At 44.0% G+C, this 21,424-nt stretch overlaps 1 protein-coding gene across 6 annotated transcripts in view; it reads right to left on the bottom strand.

Annotated features, from left to right (window-relative positions):
* INSC (INSC spindle orientation adaptor protein) overlaps positions 1-21,424 on the bottom strand; it is a 136,993-nt gene that overhangs the window by 57,392 nt on the left and 58,177 nt on the right. For all 6 annotated transcript variants that reach the window (XM_055143404.1, XM_055143406.1, XM_004613575.2 and 3 more), the window contains 3 exons: positions 3,485-3,830; positions 2,408-2,460; positions 612-735 (listed from right to left, as the gene is read on the bottom strand). In XM_055143404.1, the coding sequence (XP_054999379.1) occupies positions 612-735; positions 2,408-2,460; positions 3,485-3,830 (523 nt within the window). The remainder of the gene's footprint in view (positions 1-611; positions 736-2,407; positions 2,461-3,484; positions 3,831-21,424) is intronic.

The raw sequence follows: 21,424 nt of genomic DNA, 5'->3' as shown, positions 1-21,424 counted from the left end.
ATGTGCTAAGCCCCTCCATATGTTGTTGGCTCTGTCCTCTTGCTTCTCTTCTGGCATAATTTTCATTTCAGAGATGAGCAAAGTGTGGTGGTGAGGTTGAGGACCGTGACTGAGAGCCCTTAAGGGAACAAGGTTTGAAAATTGCTTTCTGTGTGCCTGAAATTCTTACTGCTTCAGGAACCAAGCAGGTCTTGCAGCAGATATGGGACTCCACATCCTTGTTAGAATCTTCTCTATAACTGGGATTTCCAGTGATGGGTCCCTCTCCACAAGCACAAAGTCTTACAGGACACTAGGATCACTGAGAGCTAATGAACAGTAACTCAACTGAGGTGGCTTTGGGTAGGGGAAACAATTAGACCAAGATGTAGGAGATGTCTGGCTCTCCCTGGGCCATGCTGTCGCTTCCCCTCTCTGGGCTCCAGTTTTCACATCTGGAAGCCCAGAGTTGGGCTAAACACACACACACACACACACACACACACACACACACACACACACACACAGTCTGAGGATGTCTTCCAAGAAAGGCACATCCCCCTGATGGCCCAACCCTGTGTGTCCCCAGAAACCTACCAAAGCTCACTCCCAGCAGTCCAGACAGTACTGACCTGCACCTCCCGGGTCAGCGCCAGCTCCAGCAGTTGGCCAAAGTGCTGGCCCAACGTGCTCAGGGTCTCACTCACACAGGCCTTCATTGACTTCAGCACGTGCTCATTCTCCACCTGCAGGCACCTGAAGGGGAGGAAGCCAGGCCAGCCCATTGGAAAGGGCAGGGGTTCAGCTCAAAGCTACTACAAAAGCCTTCACTGGACCTGCAGCATCTGAGAGAGGTGAAAGGGGCCTATGGAGACGACAGCTCTGGGAAGTAAGAGACTGAATAGTCCATCATCAACACACCCCGTGGCTTCCATGAATTCAGAGCCATTCTAGCCTGAGATGGGACCTCGCTACCCTCTCTGTCACTAGGAATAAAGGCCACCAGAAGGTAGCTTGAGGCAAGAGCAGGGGGTGGTGGGGGGACTAACCGAGGATACTGCTGCTGCTAGACTCACTCTGAATGGATGTAGAGAGAGTGGGGAAAGAATGAAGAGGGCCGGAGTACATGCCAGGCATGTGTGAGGCTCCTCAGCACTGCATTCACCATCCCAGCCCCACTGGGTGTGGATCTGGTGGTCCCCAGCATGGCTGCCCAGATAGCACCCCATCACCAGCATAACTGTCTTTTAAAAAATTTTTTTTTAATTTTATTGAATCACCGTGAGATAGTTACAAGCTTTCATGTTTGGGTTACAATCTCACAATGATCAAACACCCATCCCTCCACCAGGGCACATTCCCCACCACCAATATCCCGGTATACCCTCCCTTTCCCACCCTCCCCCTGCCTCCATGGCAGACTATTCCCCATACTCTCTCTCTACTTTTGGGCATTATGGCTTGCAACACAGACACTGAGAGGTCATCATGTTTGGTCCATTATCTACTTCCGGCACACATATCCCATCCCAACTGATTCCTCCAGCCATCGTTTTCTTAGTGATCCCTTCTCTATTCCATCTGCCTTCTCCCCTCAGCTCCTGAAGCAGTCTTCCAGCTATGGGGCAATACCCCTGGACCTTGTATCTACTGTCCTTGGGTAATAACTTTCATATGATCAGATGTGCCTGCTGAGTATCGCCAGGAGTTGTGCCTCCCGCTAGACTCCAGTGCATTCCCAGAAAGTGATCATACAAAAAGAGCACGGAATGTCAGCGAGCCTTTAAGGGAAAGCCGTCTGTGTTGTGAAGAAAGGAGTTTTGAGGATTTTCTTCCCAGCCAGGATGAACAGGACGGGGTCAGGCTCCAATTCACATGTCCTGGCCTGAGAAGAATCTGTGACCCAACCCAACCATCACAAACCACAGGAGAGCCCAGGGGTCTGCTAAATCCCAGGCTTTCCTTCCAGGACCTGGCAGCGGAGCACCCAAGTGTGCATTGATGAGCAGTGAGTGCCGTGTGTGTCTCATGGATGTGCAAACATGGATGTGCTGATGCGTGTGAGACACAGGAAGGACGTGGAGTGCGTTCCTCCAACGTGAGGCTGTGTTTGTAAGTCTGTGTGGGAGTGACTGTCAGTGGACATCATAACTCTGTGCACTGTGCAAAGGTGGCTGTGCATGGGTCACCCTTCACATCGGGGAGCCTGGGAAAGCCTCTCTCCACCTATGTTTGGGCCTCTCCTCTGCCTCTTACGGTCTCCTTAGCACCTGAAAGTGGACCCCGGAATCTGCTAAGGCTGTTGGGAGAAGTCCTGCAGGAGTTAGACCTCCATCACCAGAAGGCTTCCTATGGCCCCTCTCCTGCTGGAGGGCATCCTGTCCCCGGCCTGAGCACAGACTGACAGAGCCCGTCCATCCATGCTTACCTCTCGGTGACCGCTGAGAGTTCCGAGCATTTCTCCATTAACAGCTTTTCAATCTGTTGGGGAAATGATAGTCTCACTGAATTCAGTAAACATTGATTGAGGCCCAACTGCAGCCCCGGGCCTCTGGGGCTTAACAATGAAGAATCAAGTCATTTGATGTGGGAGTCAGGCAATAAGCTAAAAGATGTGGTTGGTGAAAAAAAATCCTCACCAGCAGCTTCGGGAACACAGGAAACACATAAACAAACCAAACAATGAGTAATACCAAGACATCTGGAAAATTTCAGAGAGAAAAGGGCAAAATTCGATCTGGGCTGCAGCAACATGAGTGGAAGTTACCTGTCTGCCTCTGAAGGGAAGAAAGAGTAAGGGGCTAAGGTAGAAAATGAACGCCAGGAAAAGAAAACTTAGTGAGGCAATATTATTGATGGTTCCTTCAGGTCTTTAAGGAGAAAATGCAAACTCATGGTGTTTTGAAAGACAGGCTTAGTTTGGATCCAGAACACTCGCTCTGCATAATTTTGGACAAGTTACGTAGGCTGTTTGACACCTGCAACCCTATTACGTTAACTCTCATAAAAATTAAATAACAAAATATAAATGATAAAATAGAGAAATAAAACAAAATAATGTCTAAATTCTACCAATGAGAAGTGAAATAAAGCTATAAAATAAGAAGAGGGGGCAATAATACTCCCTCCTGTCTCTAATGAACTGTTTTCATTGTGTGACACATACTAACGACTCTTCACAAAACATCTAGGAAAGTCAGACTGGTCTCATTTGGATGTTGGACTTGGGGCACAGAGAAGGCAAGTAACTTGTCTGGGGCACACACAGCAGAGTCTTCAAGTGAACAGACAGTCTTGCACGACAGTGTTTATAGTGAGCCATTACGGAGCTTCTCGATGGTTCTTGTATGTCTCAGGTTAAGTGTATTCAGCTGCTGCTACACCCATTAACCCATAGGAAGTGTTCCATAAAGCGTCTCGCTGTCTTTCCTGCTTTATTGCCGTGCCCGGAACAAGAAATGTTTGAATTCCGCACCAGCCTCACCCCCTTCAGCCCGGTGCATACCTGGCCCATCTCCTGCGAGGTGCTCCTGCTGCCGGCGCTGTACTCGCTGACCATGGAACGCGCGTGACACGTGAGTCGCACGCTCATGCTGTGCACGCGTGCCCAGCGCTCCTGCGCCAGCTTCTGCCCGATCCTGCGCAGTTCGGTGCTGATGACCCAGCCCCGCTTCAGCAGCAGTTGCAGGGGGTCTCCAGGACTGGGACCACCCGCCAAGATGAGGTCACCGTGGGCGTCTTCTTCCAGACTGATGGGCTTCGCCTGCAGGACACACATGCACTCACACTCAGTCATGAGCTTCAGATCCTCCATCCAGCGCTGCACAGAATCCACCTGCATCAGGTGCAGCCTGCGGCCAGGAAATAGAAGCAGGACGCTGTCAAAACCCCACAGCCCGGGCCTGGAAGATAGCGCGCTGAGTCAAGTGCTTGCTTTTTATATGCCTGATCCCTGGAACAGCCTATGGTCCCCTGAGCTTAGCCAGTAATGCTCCTGAGCACAGAGCAAGCTGTAAGCCCTGAGCACGGCCAGATGTGGCCCAAATCCATGGACTTCCATTTAAGATCCTGGAAGATGCGCTACACACCTCTACTCATCACTTTCTGGGTTTATATCTTCGTTTTTTGTTTTGTTTTGTTTTGTTTTTTACTCTGTCCATTATATAGATAGAAAGACTGAGGCACAGAAGTGTTAGGGGAAGATGACCAGAAAAACAAGTAATAAAGTCAGGCAATGGAGCAAATAAATGATTTTTCCAAGTAGAAGAAAACGCAGTTAAGTTGAATGAATCATGTTCCTGCCATATGGTTCTTTAGTGTGTATTTATTTTAAATTGTGCTTTACAAAGATTTACTGTAAAGAAATATGTGTGGGCAGATAGAGCGAGGGAAAGAAGTATGCAAAAATATAAACACTCTATTATTATAATTACATCAGAATCTCTGTCTAGAAAAAATTTTTGAAGGAATTGCATTAAAATGCTAATGGTGCATTATGAGTGGAGAAACAAAATCTTTTCTTCAATTTTTCTCTAATTTTCACATTTTCTCTCATGAGTATGGATATAACTTTGTAATGAAACAAAACTAAGTCTATTTAACACAACAGTATGAGAGCATAGACTGAATCTTAAGATTTTAATGAAATAAAGTACACTCTAAGATTAGCTTAGTCAAAAACAATTCATTAATAGTAAATAATTAATGAAACATTGAACCCGAGTCTTACCTGCATCTTACAACCATCTGCCTGCCACTAATAATTCACTGGAGTAATTTTAGGTCTTGGCCTATATGACTTAAAGTATTTAACTGTGGGAATTTACACTTGGAATTGTCTCTTAAATCATTAAAAACAAAAAAATAAATAAACCTTGCTAGAATGCTTTCTTCCTCCCTTTTCCTTATTTTGTAAAGAATTTAAATACGTGTACAGAGAGAGTGTTTGTGTCACTTCAAATCTCAGTGCCCTATTCTTCATCTTTACTCAACCTTACATGAGTGGGATACCATAATATGTACCTTCTGTATGTAATTTGTGTTTTATTACTTCTCCTTGCTTCCCTATCACAACCAACTCATGATAATTTAGCATCATTCCATATTTTCTTCCATAGGCCTACATTTTCATATAAACTTATGCTAAATACATATTCCATCCTCAGGGTTATCTGAATCATCATTGTTTATACAAATGTGATTATAATGCATACATTTTGCTGCATTTTATTTCTCAACAGAGAAACTCTTTCAGTTATCCAGTGGAGTCCTTTAAAAATTCTTTCCAATGTCTGGAAAATATCTCATACTGTGAATCTAGCACAATTTATTCATCCATCTGTCCCATTGTAGGAAAATAACTTTGTTTTCAGTTGTCAGACATTATAAACAATATTATACCGTGCCCTGACATAGCAGTTAGCTCTGTTCTATGATATAGATCCCCAGGAATAGAATTACAATTTATTACATATTGCCATATTGGTTCCTCTAAAAGGCAATGTTTTTCATTTCCCCAAAATGTAGGAGAGCCTTCTATATAGAAATTTTTGTTCCCCTGCATGAGATCTTGGAGTTTCCTAGAGAAATGAGCCATGCGTAAACCAGAATTCCTGAGGCATGGAGATAGAGGCCCCCATGATCAGACCCAAGCCTCTCTTCACACTGACTTCCCTTAATGTCTCTCTCTCCCAATGCTAGTGTCTTAGCCATAAAGGCATTCCAGGCACACTCATTTTTTATATTACTCTCTGTCATAGCCTCTTGCAGTCTTGCACAGATTCTCTATTGCACAGTTCTCTATTATTCAAGAGTCAGCCTTTTATTTCTCTACATGGCAAGCTCTTCCTAGCCTTGATGTTACTTTCTTTGTAAAACTTCAGCCAGAGTCTGTCAGCTTCTTTCCAGAGCCCCCACACTTTCAATGCATCCTCGGTTGGAATCTAATAGTATCCTCTTGGATTATTGTGTTCATCTGAATTCTACAAGTCCTGAGTGTTGACACTGACCAGTTACTTTATAAATACATGTCAATGAGAGACTATCTGCTTGACAGTCCCTGCAGAAGATTTTATGTGCCTCCACTACTCAGGCTACCAGATAATATGCAGAATTAACAGTTGGAAAGAGGATGTGGAGGGTGGACAAACTTAATAGGCATGTTTGAGATATACAAATCTAGCTTAGTTGAATTCAAGAGATGACAGATAAACATTGCTCACTTACTGACTCACTTACTCCATTAACACTTTGCAATGAGTATCTGTTGTTTATTTCTTCCCCATTCTTCTGTCGATAGCAAAGTTGCCTTACATTAGTGACAGAGTGGAACCTAGGCTTCCACTTTCCTCTCATCCATAAATGCCTCATTTCCCCCAAACATAGGGGTGAAAACCCCAGAGGCCGTATCTATGACATATGAATATTTCCCAGTCACAGATGAGGGTTGATCCAGGTTGGCCAGTTCCAGAACTAAGGAGTCCATCCAATTCTTCACCCTCAAATTGTGAAATAGAACTGAGGGTTTAAAAATGAAGTTGTGGGACCTGGTAATATTCATATTAACAATTTTGATATTTCATAAAAATCTCCAAAGTCATTTGGGAAAAATTGGAAATAAACCCTAGTCAATTCTCATATCATATCTTTTTGTTTTGCTTTATTTTGTTTTGGGGCCATATGTGGCAATGCTCAAAGGTTACTCCTGGCTCTGTCCTCAGGAATTACATCTGGCAGGAAGTGGGGAACGACTCAGGGAACCATATGGGATGCCAGGGATTGAACCCAGGAAGGCCCATGCAAGGCAATCATCCTATCTGCTGTACTATCACTCTGGCCCAATTTCCATACCTTGTAAACAAAACAAACTTTTCTAAAAAAATTCACAACTATGGAGAGATATGTGAATATATGCCCTTAGACAAAGCGAATCTAGGGAATCCAGAGAAGGAAGCTGTCTCTCACACAAGGAGATCAGAGGAAGGTGCTTGAAGAATGTGGTTTTAATGTTGGGGGTGGGTAATGAGTATGTGAAGACAGTGGGAATGTGTTCAGAGGCCGGGGAGACGATGTGTAAATCAGCTGGGTTATAGTTATGCATCCTGGAAAAGAGGGGCCTGTGAAAGGGAAAACAGCACAATGGACCAGGACCCTGATATTAAGCAGTGCTGAATGAGTAGTAGGTTTGGCATCTGTGTCGGGAGCTCTGAGAAACTAGTGAAGGGTGACAGGGCACAGTCACAGGGTGAAACTAGAGGATTAAAAAAATTGCTAGATTAGATCCCCCCTGCACAAAGAAAAGCTATGGAGCTGGGGTGACTCAGAGCGTCTCTGTGTAAGACCCCAAAGATCCGCAGGATGGAGCCACTTACACTCCCTGACTATTTTGAATGGAAAACAGGCACAAAAAAATCAGAAAAGGAGAGAAAAGGAGGGAGGGTCGCCCAAATGCTGTGGAGACTCCAGGCACACATTTTTATCACCCTCTCTATCCTTTTTTACACCCAAATTGCATGGAGACAAAAATCAGTTCTTGCTCTTGATATCCTTAAGAATTGCAAAGACAGTGGGTTGTTTCATTTTTCCTAAAGCCATGTTAATTAAAATCCTAGTTGATTGATCACTCTGCTGGTAAGGGAAATGCAATGACAAAACTATTGATTTTTCTCCTGGCTCTGTGTATCGGGGTCGCCGAGCATCTCTGTCTGTGGTTATGAACTCATCTAAGTGTCTCTGTATTAGCTGCACGCTCCTGTCTGGGTGTCTGGCTGAGCGCTTACGCATCTCCACCTACGTAAATGCTGAGATCAATGTGTGCTTTCGCAGGTCTTGAGTCAGATAAACTGGATGATTAAAAACAACGGGGTGGAAGGTAAGTGGGGGCGCCAGTCACGATTCAATTTCAAGAAAATAATATAGAAAAGAAGTGGGAAAGTTAACTTTACTGTGGAAAAACTTGAAAAACAACACTTTAACCAGGAGATGCACTGAAAGCCTCCACTGACAAGATTGATTGATATCAGGGGCTCCTGATCTTATGTGACAAATAGGACATTTCTCTGTCCCACTCTTCCCTCCCCACCCTCCAATGCAGTCTCACAGTTTCATCCTGAAAAAATCACCCAGAAATACAGAACATTCTACAAAGCACCTGACCAGCATTCAAGTCCCCAGGATGAGAAGATTGAAAAACTGTCACATATCAGAGGGGAAAAAAAAGGGAAAAGGAAAAAAAGGGAAAAGATGATTGAAAGTAGCAGGCAAGGGGGTCCAAGAGCTAGCACAGTGGGCAAGCAGCCTGCCTTTCAGGGAGTTGACCCAGGTTTGATCCCAGCACTCCATACTGTTTCTAGAACTCGGCCAGGAATGAACCTTGAGAACAGAGGCAAAAGTAAGCCCTGCCCTGCTCAAGGGGACAGGCTTGAGGGATGGTTGGGAAAATGGAGACAATGGCCCAGGGAAGGTGATAAATGGTAGTGGGATTGGTGTTGGAATATGAATACCTGTAACCAATTCTCATGAACAAATTTGTAAACCACAGTGTTAAATAAAGTGGGTAGATTGCAGGGGGGTGGGGGAGAGGAGAGGGAGGCAGGATAAAGCAAGCCCTGAGCCCTGCTGAATATACACCAAAACTAAAAAAATAAAATAAAATAATAATATTAGGAGAAAGGCCCAAGAGAGATAGCCCAAAGGGCTGGAGCATGCACAGCTTGTGTTCCACATTCCGTTCCTATAGCACCGCCGTCCCACATTCTACCCCAGGCCCGTGCACCACTGGCTGTGACCATGGTGAACCCCAACACAGGTAGGCCAGAGAATATCACATATTTGGGCTTGAATAGTGAACCACCAGACTCAGTTGGTCAAGTACCACCAGGCACTCTGAGCACAGTTTGGGAGTCCCCAACCCCAAAATTGTAAAATCTAAATAAAACCTGGAGCTTAGTTGATGATCATGGAATCATATTGGTTCCTTGATTGTGATAAACATGTCACACTTATGGAAGAAAGGCGCCGTCAGGAAAAGTGTCAGTTGATGGAAACTTTGCAGTATCTGTGGAACTTTCTGGAAATCTCAAGTTTTTTTTTTTTTTTTGGCTCATAAAATAACTAGATAATGGGAAAGGATATGGAATCAAGATGTCAGACTAAGAGTTCTGTCCCCCAGTTTCCCACTGGAAGAATTTCAGGCCATGAAGGCTTGCAACAAGGTGGAGGTGATTATGGGGTTTAAGGGGTCGAAACTTGTGGCTCTGTCCCTAACCATCTGTGTGATTTACAGCAGGTAGCTGTGACTGCTTCTCATTTGCTTGTTTTCCCTTTCCTGAAATGCTAATTGAAACAGCATATGCACATAACAGTGAACAAATTATAACATCGACCTGCGGTTCAGTGAATTTCCATGTCAATTACACCTGGGTGTTCAGGAACCAGATAAAGAAACAATATCACCAGCATCTAAGGTGCCTCATCTCCAACCAGGATAACCAGTTCTCCTGACCTTAGAAACAGACATCTACTGGTCTTTGGAAGCAATCTCTTGATCTCTTCAAACTTTCATTTATTTTATAAAAGAGAAAGACTCCTAGAAGCCTTCTCACCAACCGGTGGAAAAATAAAAATAAATGGTGGCTGCAAAAAGCCAGCACCTGCAAAAGAGAGGCTGAGAGCAATGCCAGTTCCCTATGCTGCCCCCTAACCCCACAGGCAGCGCCTTATCCCTCTGATAGTCACAATAGTCATGGCGGCATCTGTGGAGCGAGGTCTTCATATCATCTCCATTTTACAGATGAGGAAATTGAGATGCAGAGAAACAAAGTCACCCGGAGCTGGTAACCCTAATCTCTTTGGTACCAGGGTGTTCTCTGGACCTCTGTGCTTTACTGCTTCTCACTCACTCCACCTACCTCTAAATAGAAAGAAAGTAGAGGAGCAGAGAGCAAAAAGGGTGAGGCTTCCCATGAGGCCCCGGAAGGACCCTTACTCCAGGCCATGAGCAATAAGACAATGGGAGATGAAGGGAAGCTATAAGCCACGGAGTCTAGCTCTCGGGAAGAGGTAGATGAGGATCTCTGCGGTTGCCAAGATGCAACTGCTACCTGCCTGCAGAAGGCAGAATGCGCCACTCCCGAGTGAGCTATCTGCCAGGGTGGGGACTGGTCTCTGAAATGAGTATGGGCATCGGGTCCCGGAAAGCAGAATCTGGTTTTAAGAAAGATCTTAAAGTGAAAATTTTCTAAATACCTTCTGCTTCTTCCTGAACTGCAAAACCAAACACACTGAGAAGAATAAACAAAGCAGAGATCCCCACTTCCTCTTAACCCCATTCAGGGGCAAATTGCTGAGGCCCATTAACAACGTGTGGTCTGGGAATTATGTACATGAAAAAAAAATCACCATTAAAAGCATTGTAAACCACAGAATATCAATAAAAAAATGGAAAAATTTTAAAATGACACAAGGAGACAGACCCCAGTTAGGACCAGACTCTAACCAGGGTGGAAGTAAGGGTAATATTCCCATCTGTAAAATGGGATAATAACAAGTTTGGACCACCCACAGATAGAGTAAAATATCTGGTTTGCTCAAGATGTCTTGTTTTTCTCACCCTACATGTTTAATATTCATATAAACCACTGAAAAAATAATATTGTGTTTAGTTTAAAAGTTTGGACAAAACTGGGTCCAAAAAAAAAGTGCTAAGTCACAGGGAAAAAGAATATCATACACAAAAGGCACCAGTAATGATAACATTTGTTGGATCCTCCAGTCTTATATATGTTAGTAACTAGGAAGACCTTTTTTATAATTTTTCAAACATTCTGGATTCCATGAAGCAATTCTCTGGTGAGATAGAGCGTATACTTTTAGCAAGCACTGTCCCCGTTCAAAGAATCTGGCCTGAAGTGTCATTAAATGATTTTCTAGTGAAGTGTGGGAATCTACGCTCACTTAAACTTTGGATAAGTAGCTGGAGAGAGATCTGAGTTCCCAGGGGACGTACTTCCTAGAGGAAGTACTAATTCCCATTTCTGTTATTGTACCAGTAATAGACATAAAGCCTTCTAACTTGTTTAGTAATGTTGAAAACGCTAAACAGCAGTTTCCAGGTAATCCTAGTCAAAACAGTGTAAAGCATGTTCAAAGCAGGTAATTTTCATAGAAGCAGAGTTAGAATAAGAAGCAATCATTCATATGGGAGACAGGAAGGTAACTGCTATTTTAAGAAAGTTGTGTTTGTGTGTGTGTGTATGCGCATGTGTGTATTTATTATTGAGAAGGTAAGAACTGAACCAACACTTTTTTTTTGCTCTTTGGGTCACACTTTGTGATGCAGAGGGGTCACTCCTGGTTCTGCACTCAGGAACCTCCCCTGGCAGTGCTCAGAGGAGCATATGGGGTGCTTGCTGGGAATTGAACCCGGGTTGGCCATGTGTAAGGCAAACGCCCTACCCGCTGTGCTATCATTCCAGCCCCCCAACACTTTCTTTAAGGAGAGTGACAGAAGCAGTTCTACTGAAAGGGGTGCTACACACTCCAGGGAAAGAAGAGGGAAGAGAGAACAAGACTTTTTATGGAAGAGAGCCAAAGGGGTTCACCACAGTCAGGAGTAATCATGGCAGGTGTGGAGGGAGCAAGGAAAAGATGAGTAGGAGATGAGTTAGAGAAAAAAATGTGCAAAGGATCATGTGTGACCTTGAAAGCCACTGCAAACACTGGATTCTGTTCTAAGTAAATACTCATTCCTCTGCAATGCTCTGAGAGTCTGTCCCCAGAGGTCAGTGGGCTCCACCTAACCTCTGCGCCTGGCAACAGCCCAACCTAGAAGCCTTCACATGAAGAATTTTGTAAATTCAACACACAGATTAATTGTGAATGACTTGATCTTTGCTATACAGAACTATAAACTGTTTACCAAACAGTTCATAGAAGCATAATTGTTAATGCAAAAGCTCTAAATAATTTACAGTATGGTTGGGCTATTCGCTCCAGCCCCACCTCACTAAGGCACAAAATGAAACCCCAGATCATTAGGACCACAGAAGTGTTTGTTCTTCGATCTTGCTCAAATCTCTTATTTCTCCATCACTCAACTTTTGATGTGTTTCTGAAGGCCTCCCTGAGCTACACTGGCACAGGCTTTCTGTGTGTCAGATCTCTGTGCATAGGAGTAGAATAGTCACTGCCTATCCTTCATTCACATATTAGTGAAGAGCTTCACCTGAACAAATGGTGGTGTTGGGAAGCCCACAACGGCTCCGACTCTACCTTACAATTGACCTACACATGCGTGTCAGACCAGGACAAAGCCTTTCTCTTGCTCTGACCCTCTGCTCCAAGAGGTAGCAGTGGAAACATTTTAGTAGCACTAAACACTATATAGCACTAGAAACTTCATCCTGTTACCCAGCCATCTCTAATCTCATTTCTCATCCTGCTCACATTGACACATGAACTCCTTAACGTTTTCTGTTAATTAAACTCTCCAGTGTAATAAGGTAAGAGATTGATCCTACACTCTGGACAGCCTCAGGAGTGTTAGCCCACTAATCCCCCTGGAGGCTAATAACGGGGAGTAATCTGTGAAGTGGGCATAGCTAATGGCATGGCAGCCACTTTGTCCTATCCACTTCAGGTTGTGGCTTTCATCAATCTACAAATGGCTTTAAAGGGAAGAAAGTGTTTTGGCCACTCCTACACGCCATTTTTTTTAACTTCAGCTTCCTACTGAGCACTTGATATGGGCCCAGTTTATGCACTACTTCTATGTACCATGCCCATATCAAGTGCTCATAATACAATATATGTTTTGCGTTTGTGAAAAGGGAATTACAATGATTTATTATCCCTGCTTTACAGAAAAGACAACTGAGGCTCAAATATGTTTCTCTAAGCCAACCAAAATCTCAAGCTATATCCACCAGCTTTCAAAGTCTGCCCTGTCCAGGCAGTGCCCTTACAGAACTCAATTGCTGTTTCTGTTACCGGAAGCTAAAGAATATGAGTTTGGCTCGAAGTAAGTGTTTCAAACCTAATGCATATATTTGACAGCTGCCTCCTCACTGATGACTCAGAGCCCATCTTATTCACTCTGACATTTTAGAAGCCCTCACACACAGAGAGAGAATGCTATTAATATTCCCTAGCCTTTCATTAACGCACAAAGGACTCATTTCTGTTTACATCTGAAGAGGGTATGTGCGTATATTCACATTTTCATGTACGTGAGAGCTGGCATGAGGACCCTAAGAGCGAGAACACTTGATGAGGTACTATCCCATATCCCCACTTGTCAGTAGCTGTGTGCCTGATGCGTGATGTCCACCCGGCCTCTCTGAGCCCCTCTTCCCTGACCTGCTCTCTCCCTCTCCCCACCCTTGTTCCACCCACACCTACTTCTTTGCATTGTTCAAATAGGCCATCCTCTTATCCCCTCTTCACTTCCCTGCATCTCTGCATCCTTCAAATCTCAGCCTCAGTACATTTCCTAGAAGAGTTTTCTAGGGCTTCTAAATGAGCTGAAGTACCACAGATGCCCTGTGTCCACAGCTTCCTTTCTTTCCCTTCATGATGCAGTTCTCAATTTTTTACTTGCTTAGTCTGTCCTCAGGAAGTACCTCCCCTCACCCCACCCCCACCCCCGTCTCAACAGGAGGCCCAGTACAGTAGAGAATCCCACTGTGTATGTGTGGAATGGAATTAACTAAGACATTAACTAAGAGAGGAGAGGCTGGAAATGTGGTTCACGTGTAAAACACATGCTTGATTCGCATGTCCAAGACCCTGGTTCTGTCCCCAATGCTGACCCCTTGTGTGGCTCTGGGGGTCCCTGAGCACACTTGATGCACAACAACAGCAACACCCATTTTAACAAAATTAGTTGGTTTTTTTTTTTTTTGCTTTTTGGGTCACACCCGGCGATGCACAGAGGTTACTACTGGCTCTGCACTCAGGAATTACTCCTGGTGGTGCTCAGAGGACCATATGGGATGCTGGGAATCGAACCTGGCTCAGTCACATGCAAGGCAAATGCCCTACCCGCTGTACTATCGCTCCAGCCCCAACAAAATTAGTTTTAATGAATAGGAATGCTATACTTTTAGTGAGGTGCAGGGAGGGTGCAGGGAGATGAACCCATCAGTTGTTGCAGATGTTTCCTGGGGCTGGGGCCAGTGAGGAAGGTAATTTGTCAGCTGATTTTCACAGGAGAGGAAACTGAAGCTTGAAGAGCCCATCTAGCTTTCAAGAGGTGATATTTGCCTCAGCAACAAGCCCATCAGACTCTGGAGCCCAGATGGGAAATACAGCTCTGCTTTGCTTTCAGAAAGTCTGTGCTCGGCTCAGACAGCTCCTTCACAGTCAGGTGATGGTGAGGACTAGATTCTCCTGAATCCAAACTCTGCTTCAGCTCATCTGTCCTCACAGTTCATGACTCTGACAAGGGATCTGATATGTTGACGTAAAAATGGTTTAGTTTTTCCCTTCCCTTTGCATTCTTCTTTCTGAAGAAGAATGTATGGAGCATTTTGGAGAGCTCACAGATCTCTGTGTCAATGCCCTCGGGGCCCTATGCAATGCAGCTAGATGATAGCCTAGAACTTGCCAGCAGAGGGGTTCCAGGAACCTGTCCATGCATACTCTGTGGTGCTGTTAGACCCACTGGGCTCCACCCCAGTCTCCAACTTGAATCCCTTCCTCCACCACATACCTGTATTCCATCTGAAACCCCAGGCTCTGATCTCGGATTCGTTCCTCACAGTTGGGCAGATTCCAAAGACAGAAGATTCTTCACTTCTGGCTGCACAGGCAGGGTGGCCTTCTAAAAGAGCCTCCAGATGCAAAGACCCAGAAAGGTTCTTTCCTGGTCCCACACTCAGTGTTGTTGGGACTAAGCCTGGAGTCATGACATTATGAGTCATTTCTGGACACCTGCTTATAGGAGGCTGACACTAGGAGTTGAGGCTACACATGCTGACCAGGAGAAAATCCCAGTTTCTCACAGGGCTTCATCAAGACTCAACAGGCAAGAAAGAAAGGTAACAACAGCTCAACTTGGTCATAATTATGAGATTAGCTAATGTGCCAAGTTCCAGCAATGAGCCCTCTATCTGGATTCAGTCCTGGGGTCCTCTATTGCCCAGCAAGAGAAGGCTATGTCACCCCTTTACAAATGAGGACACCTCCATCAGGAGAGGCCGCCTAGCACAGCCACTTCTCAGGCACAGTTGCCAGAATCCACAGTCTCTGTGTCCATCACATAAGCATTTCTCTGCCATCAGGAGCTGTGAGCACCATCGGCTGGGTTCACAGAGGGTAGAGGGCTGAAGTTTGTCTGGGAATATGTACACAAAAGAAGTGACATTGGTCCTGGTTCTTAGAGAAGAGGATTTGATCAGGATGCCCGGGGCAAAAGAACTTCTCCATGGATATAAAAAAGGCCTAGAGATGTATGAATAATAATTTGCAAGTTTTGTCCGACTCCAATATCAGTAACCTATAGCGGCAGTGGAGGGAGGTGACTAGGAAGGGAACTACAGGAAAAGATAGGGACCAGTCAACCAAACACCTTGATTGTCATCACCGGGAACTTTAATTTTATTCTCAAGGCATTTGGGGGGAAAGACTTAGTGCTAGTATAGAGCAAGGCAATGACAGGCTCACCAAAGTGAGTAGAAAACAAACCAGTAAGGAGTTGTGAACAGTGAGTTCAGAGGGTAACATACAGGGAATTGCCATTATAAAAAAGAAGTATAGGAGTCTGAAAAAGGTGATGGCCTGGGACAACAGGAAGTGGGTGACTGGGGAAGGGGGCAAAGTCTGTGGGTGAAGTAAGGAACCCGCTGACTCCTGGGCTTCTGCCTGGGGTGTCCAGTGGGTCCTGGCTGACAGAGGACACTCATCCAGGGAGAAGCTAGTTTTTCACTTTTCTTGGTTTCAGAGTAAAGCACTATGACTTGAGGAGTATATAAATCCACAGAATTAGTCCCAGAAATGAAAGACAGATTCTATAGCGAGGTTCTATAGCATGGTCCATCCAAGAATCCCCAAGCTTCCCCCCACCAAAAAAAAAAATGACCAGGAGTTTTGAACTCCATGTGGCCCTGCCATAAGCTGATCCACTCCCAGCTGTGGTCTCTGTGCCGCCACATAATGAGCTGTTCCCTCTCAATTTTGGAGTCTAGGGACTGCGACTCATTAAGGTTTGGACCGTGTCAGCGCTGAGCACCCCATAATTGTACAGCTCGTCTGACTCTCTGTCATTAACTCCACTTCTCTGGGCTCCACCTCTCCTCTTGCATTCGCTGACTGACCCCAACATGCACAGTCTAGCAAAACAAGGAAAGCACTGGACATGCAGAGTGGGGGTGAGAGGTGGGGGAGCTGTTGTCAGCTAGCGCCTTACCTCGCAGGCTCCAGGAGGTCAACTAGCCTCCATCACACACTTGGAGCTGCCATCTCATGAAAACTTTCTTTTGCAAGTTCTGACATTGATTTAATTACGCACACCAAGAAGGGGAATTGAAAATTCAGGTCAAAGCAGATGGACTGGCGATGAGTCACAGTCACTTTGTGGTGGAAAACCACCACAGTCAGGAGTCTGAAGTCAAGAGTCACCACCAAAGAGTCAGAGGGTCTGGGGACCAGGACCAGGGTTGGATTTTTTTTTTCACTTCACTGAAAATTAGATTCTGAGCAAAAGGAGTACTGTAAAGATTGCCCTTGAGCCAAAGAATTGGAGGGTACTTCCTATACAGTGAACAGCTTGGAAGACTTCCCCGTCTCTCAGCTAAGAGAAGCAGATGTGAACTCCCCAAATACCCTGCCCCCTTGCTCTCGAATGGCAGCTCTCCTGGACATCTGGAAGGAGATGACCAAGCCCCAAAATTTGAGCTTTCTGAAGCCTGGAGAATTCCAAACACAAAGCCAGATGTAAGCCGCAGTCATCTCCACATACCAGACTTCTTGGTCTAGTATTTTTGGGGGTGGGTTTAGAAGGGGGAATTTTGTGTTTTTTTCCCAGCTGGTATTATTCAGGGTGGAGTTGGAATAGGGAGAAGGAAAAGCATAGTTTCAAATCAAAGAGTTGTATAAATAATATGCACCCCAAATATTTCTCAAGTCAGGGCAAACAGGAAGAATATCCAATGATAGAGCTTGTTCAGTGTACCTAGCACTTGCTGCTTCTACTCCGATAGTGGTGATGGCTGGATACTAACACCCCTATGTGACAGAAGAAGAAACTCAGGCATTACTTAATCTGCCCAACATCTTGATACTGTCTTATTCAGAGCACAGAGATAAGGGCTCGATTTAACTACATTGTTTTTTAACCCTCAAAAAATCTTCATGAGGTTTTTATTGTTAATATAATAATAATAAATTAGCAATAGTTAGCAAGGGCAGTAACCTCTGAAACTACAGAGTATACAATACTCATAGGGCGTTTGCCTTGCATTTGGCCAATCCGGGTTTGATTCCTCCACCCCTCTCGGAGAGCCCGGCAAGCTACTGAGAGTATCTCGCCCACACAGCAAAGCCTGACAAGATACCTGTGGTGTATTCAATATGCCAAAAACAGTAACAAGTCTCACAATGGAGATGTTACTAGTGCCCACTCAAGCAAATCGATGACAGTGACAGTGAGTTATTTTTATTGCTGCAATATAGTAGATTAAGTGACTTGGCCATGGACTCACTGTGGATAAATTAAACACAGGAACTAAATGATCTGATACTAGATCTTGCTCTTACCTACTAAGTTCTGTTCTTGGGTATTCAGCATTTTAGTTTGTATTCAAACTCTCCGTTCCACAACTGTAATTCTAAGTGCCACACATTGCCGGTATTTGATATATGCCTGCCTTTGAAAAATGTTTTAATTTGAAGCACCATGATTCACAATACTGTTTATGATAGGGTTTCATGCATATGATTGTCCAACATCACACCCTCCACCAGAAAGTCTTTCTCACTTCACCTTTGTTTTAGGGTGCCCTCCAATTCATCCCACTCTCCCATCCCTACACTTGGTCAACTCAATTCTGAAAAACTAGTTCTCTGGTGTGTTGTCTCTAGACATTTGTTATTCCCATACTTTGTATCTTTATATCCCACATATGAGAGAGAAAGTATTTTGTATTCGCTCCCCTTCTGTCTGTCTTCACTCAGCATGATAACCCTCCAATTCCCATCCACCTTGTGCTCATTTGAAAAAATGGTCCAATAACTTTTTAAACCATTTTTCTCTAAAGAGAATGGGGTGTGTATTGGTGAAAAACAGAGCAACTCTGCTGGGCCACTGGCCACCTTGACATAATAGTAGACAGATTTGTACAAGAATTTCTTCTAGAACAGGGCAGTAGGATGGCTAAGCAGAGGGGAGAAGGACATTCTCAAAATTATGGCTGCAAAGAGATATCCCCAACCCTACAGGCCTCATCTATGTGCATACCAAATATAGGCAAACACTAGTCCTCTTTGTGCATTGACTAGGAAGGAATCAGAAAATTTTGCTTGAGTCAATGGCATTGCCTTTTTAGCCCTAGGCACTAAAATTAAATATTTTTGCCCAGAAACAGGATTTAACTATCTCAAAGCCTACATAGATTTCTTGAATATTAAAGATGAAAGGGGCCCTGGGAAACTTTTGCCTACTTGGCAAAAGATACTAAAGTTTAGAGAGAGAGGGAGAGAGGGAAAGAGTGAGAGAGAGAAAGATAGAGAGAGAAATTGTCCAGGGATGCACAAACAGCATAAGGCAGGACTAGGCCTGGAGAGGCAGAAAGAGAAGGACAGGAAGAATAAAAGGGGTTGGAAAAAAGGAAGACGGAGGAAGAAGGAGCAGCCTCTAGCACCCGGGAAGTACACCCCGTGACACCCCTTTCCTGCTAGAAATTTGATGATGAAATGGCAGACATATTTTCCTAGTGAATTTTAAAATAAAAGCTAAATATATTTCTAAATTACTATTCCTTAGAAGGAAAAAATGTCTATCAAATTCTCTTCCTCCATCAACCAATTAAACCCTTGATTTCCACTCTGTAAGCATATTTAAATTAATCAAGGTAAAAATTGAGCTTACTTTCCCTCCAGGCAGTAGTATTTTACCAAAAAGAATGAGAATAGCTTTCTGGAGACATCAGAGTTTCTTGGAGAAAGGAATATAACCCAAGCTATTTAATTTAATTTCTCAGTCGCCTGAGACTCCTTAACCATTTGCCATTCATTCATGCAACATTTATAAAATGTTTACTTAACAGCAACTATTTCCTGAGATCCTACTGGGCGCATCCTAATCATAATCAGGAGCATAGATATAAATCATATGCGAATTCAATCGCTGAGATATTGATCACTGATTATCATCGACAGAATCAGTCACTGAAGAAAGATAGCATTTGTGTACATTATCATAGTACCCAGGGCCTGACCCAAACTAAATTCATAGTCTAAAATAAATATATAAAGTAAATTTTGTCCAAGTGAAATTGATATCTACTATGAATCAAAGTTGCTCAAGAATTTCACTGAGGCACAAAACTTCAAGGAGTCACTGGAAGCAGGGTGGGAGAATGAGCTTCAGTAGGTAATTCAGAGAGGAGAGAATTGTACAACGGTCAGGAAGCGGGATGCTAGAGAGTACTGCAACAAGTTTATTACTCACTAAGTGCCTTAATTTCCCCCATCTTATTATAAAGGGATGGCATAGCTGAGCTCTGAGGAAACTTTCAACATTTGGTGCCTCTATGATTCCAGTTCTCAGCACAGGTTGGTATTCAAATCCAATCTCTCGTCTTAAAAATAACTGTTGAATCACTGTCCCACTGTCTTAACGCCATTCCACCCTGTGTTTCTGTGGATTTCTCTTGGGAGGGAATTATGTTCTAACTTTGAAGACCTTCCTTTGGATATAAGTGGCAGAAAAATGTCTAATTATCCCTCTGACAATTACAGTCTGAACATTTCACCACAGGCACAGAAAATAGACTACCACCAGCAGCAAATACATACACGCACACCTACAGACTGAAGGTACACACATACAAGCCATTATGTACTTGGATACTTGTGATGCCCCTGCAGGCTCAGGGAAGCTGGACGCCTCCTCAACAGCAGGCAGGGAGCACCCAAGAGGCTGCCTGACATTTGTTGTATGACTCTAGCCCTGGTTCATCTCAGGCTGAGCAGAAACCGTGTGAAGAGAATGACTCACTCACAGTGAGAGGTCCCACATGAAACATATAAGTTATACTCTTGCTATAAATCAAAGCCTAATTAATTCAAAAGATATAAGTTAGAGAGTTCCATGAAGGAAAGGACTATGCCTGATCCTATCTCAATGTCTTCAACACAAACACCCTACAGGGCACGTGCTCTACACTTTCACATATTTATAAAGTAAATTTGTGGAAGGCAAATGAATAAATGATTAGCCTGTGTAATTCCCTAAAACTTCTTGCAGGAAGCATAGTCCTGAAAAATAACTGGCCAGCACTAAGATTCAAACTCTGTCTGGGAGGCTGGAGCAATAGCACAGTGGGTAGCGTGTTTGTCTTGCATGTGGCCAACCCAGGTTCTATTCCCAGCATCTCATATGGTCCCCTGAGTACCACCAGGAGTGATTCCTGAGTGCAAATCCAGGAGTAACCCTTCAGCATTGCCAGGAGTTGCCAGGAGTGACCAAAAAATAAAAAAAAGGAAAGAAAAGAAACTCTGTCTGGAATCATGCACCTGAGCTCTGAGCTCTGTTCATATGGACTGAAAGGAAAGTAATTTAACTTTCTCAAGCCTGTTTTCTCCATATTATGAATAATTGGGGTGTGCCGCTTAGATGCCCCTTGAAGGAAGGATTTGTTGCCTCCACGTATCAGTCCTCTAGAGGCTGTGTAGTGCCACTGCACCTGAGGTCATGCTGTGCCTAGACTTGCCCTCTCCAGACACAGATTAAGGTGATTTATAAGAGCACTGGCCATAGTCACTTCAGCCACTGAACACAACTTTGGATCTCTCCCTTCCAGAAATGTTGATCCCAAAGGCCCTTCCTAATAACAATCCTGACTCTAACTCCCATCTCAAATGCTACTTCTCAAAGAAGTCAATTTATAAACATTCATTTTCAAGTTAGAGATAAATATATGCACAGGCCATCAAGAAGATCAAATGATTTGCTATATAAAAGCACCAAGTTTTTAGAAAATGTTGTTTCGGAAAACCAAAAGCACCTGTATATACAAAACTCTGTTAAATATAACCAAAAAATGTGTGCAAGCACTTTGATGTATGCCAAAAAAAGTTTTTTTTTCAATAGGGGTTAGAAAAAGTCAACCTGTGAATCCGCATCCTTCCCCCTCACTGGAAGATCACAGAGAGAAAAGGTCAAGGTGTTCCAGACTGGTCTGTGGTAGAGTAAGTAGTGGAAGGAAATTGGTCTGAACACAGCTCT

This window comes from Sorex araneus, chromosome 6 (assembly GCF_027595985.1).
Source record: "Sorex araneus isolate mSorAra2 chromosome 6, mSorAra2.pri, whole genome shotgun sequence".
NCBI classification, from domain to species: domain Eukaryota; kingdom Metazoa; phylum Chordata; class Mammalia; order Eulipotyphla; family Soricidae; genus Sorex; species Sorex araneus.
Note: the sequence above shows the minus strand (reverse complement) of the source record. Positions and strands in the feature narration are given on the sequence as shown.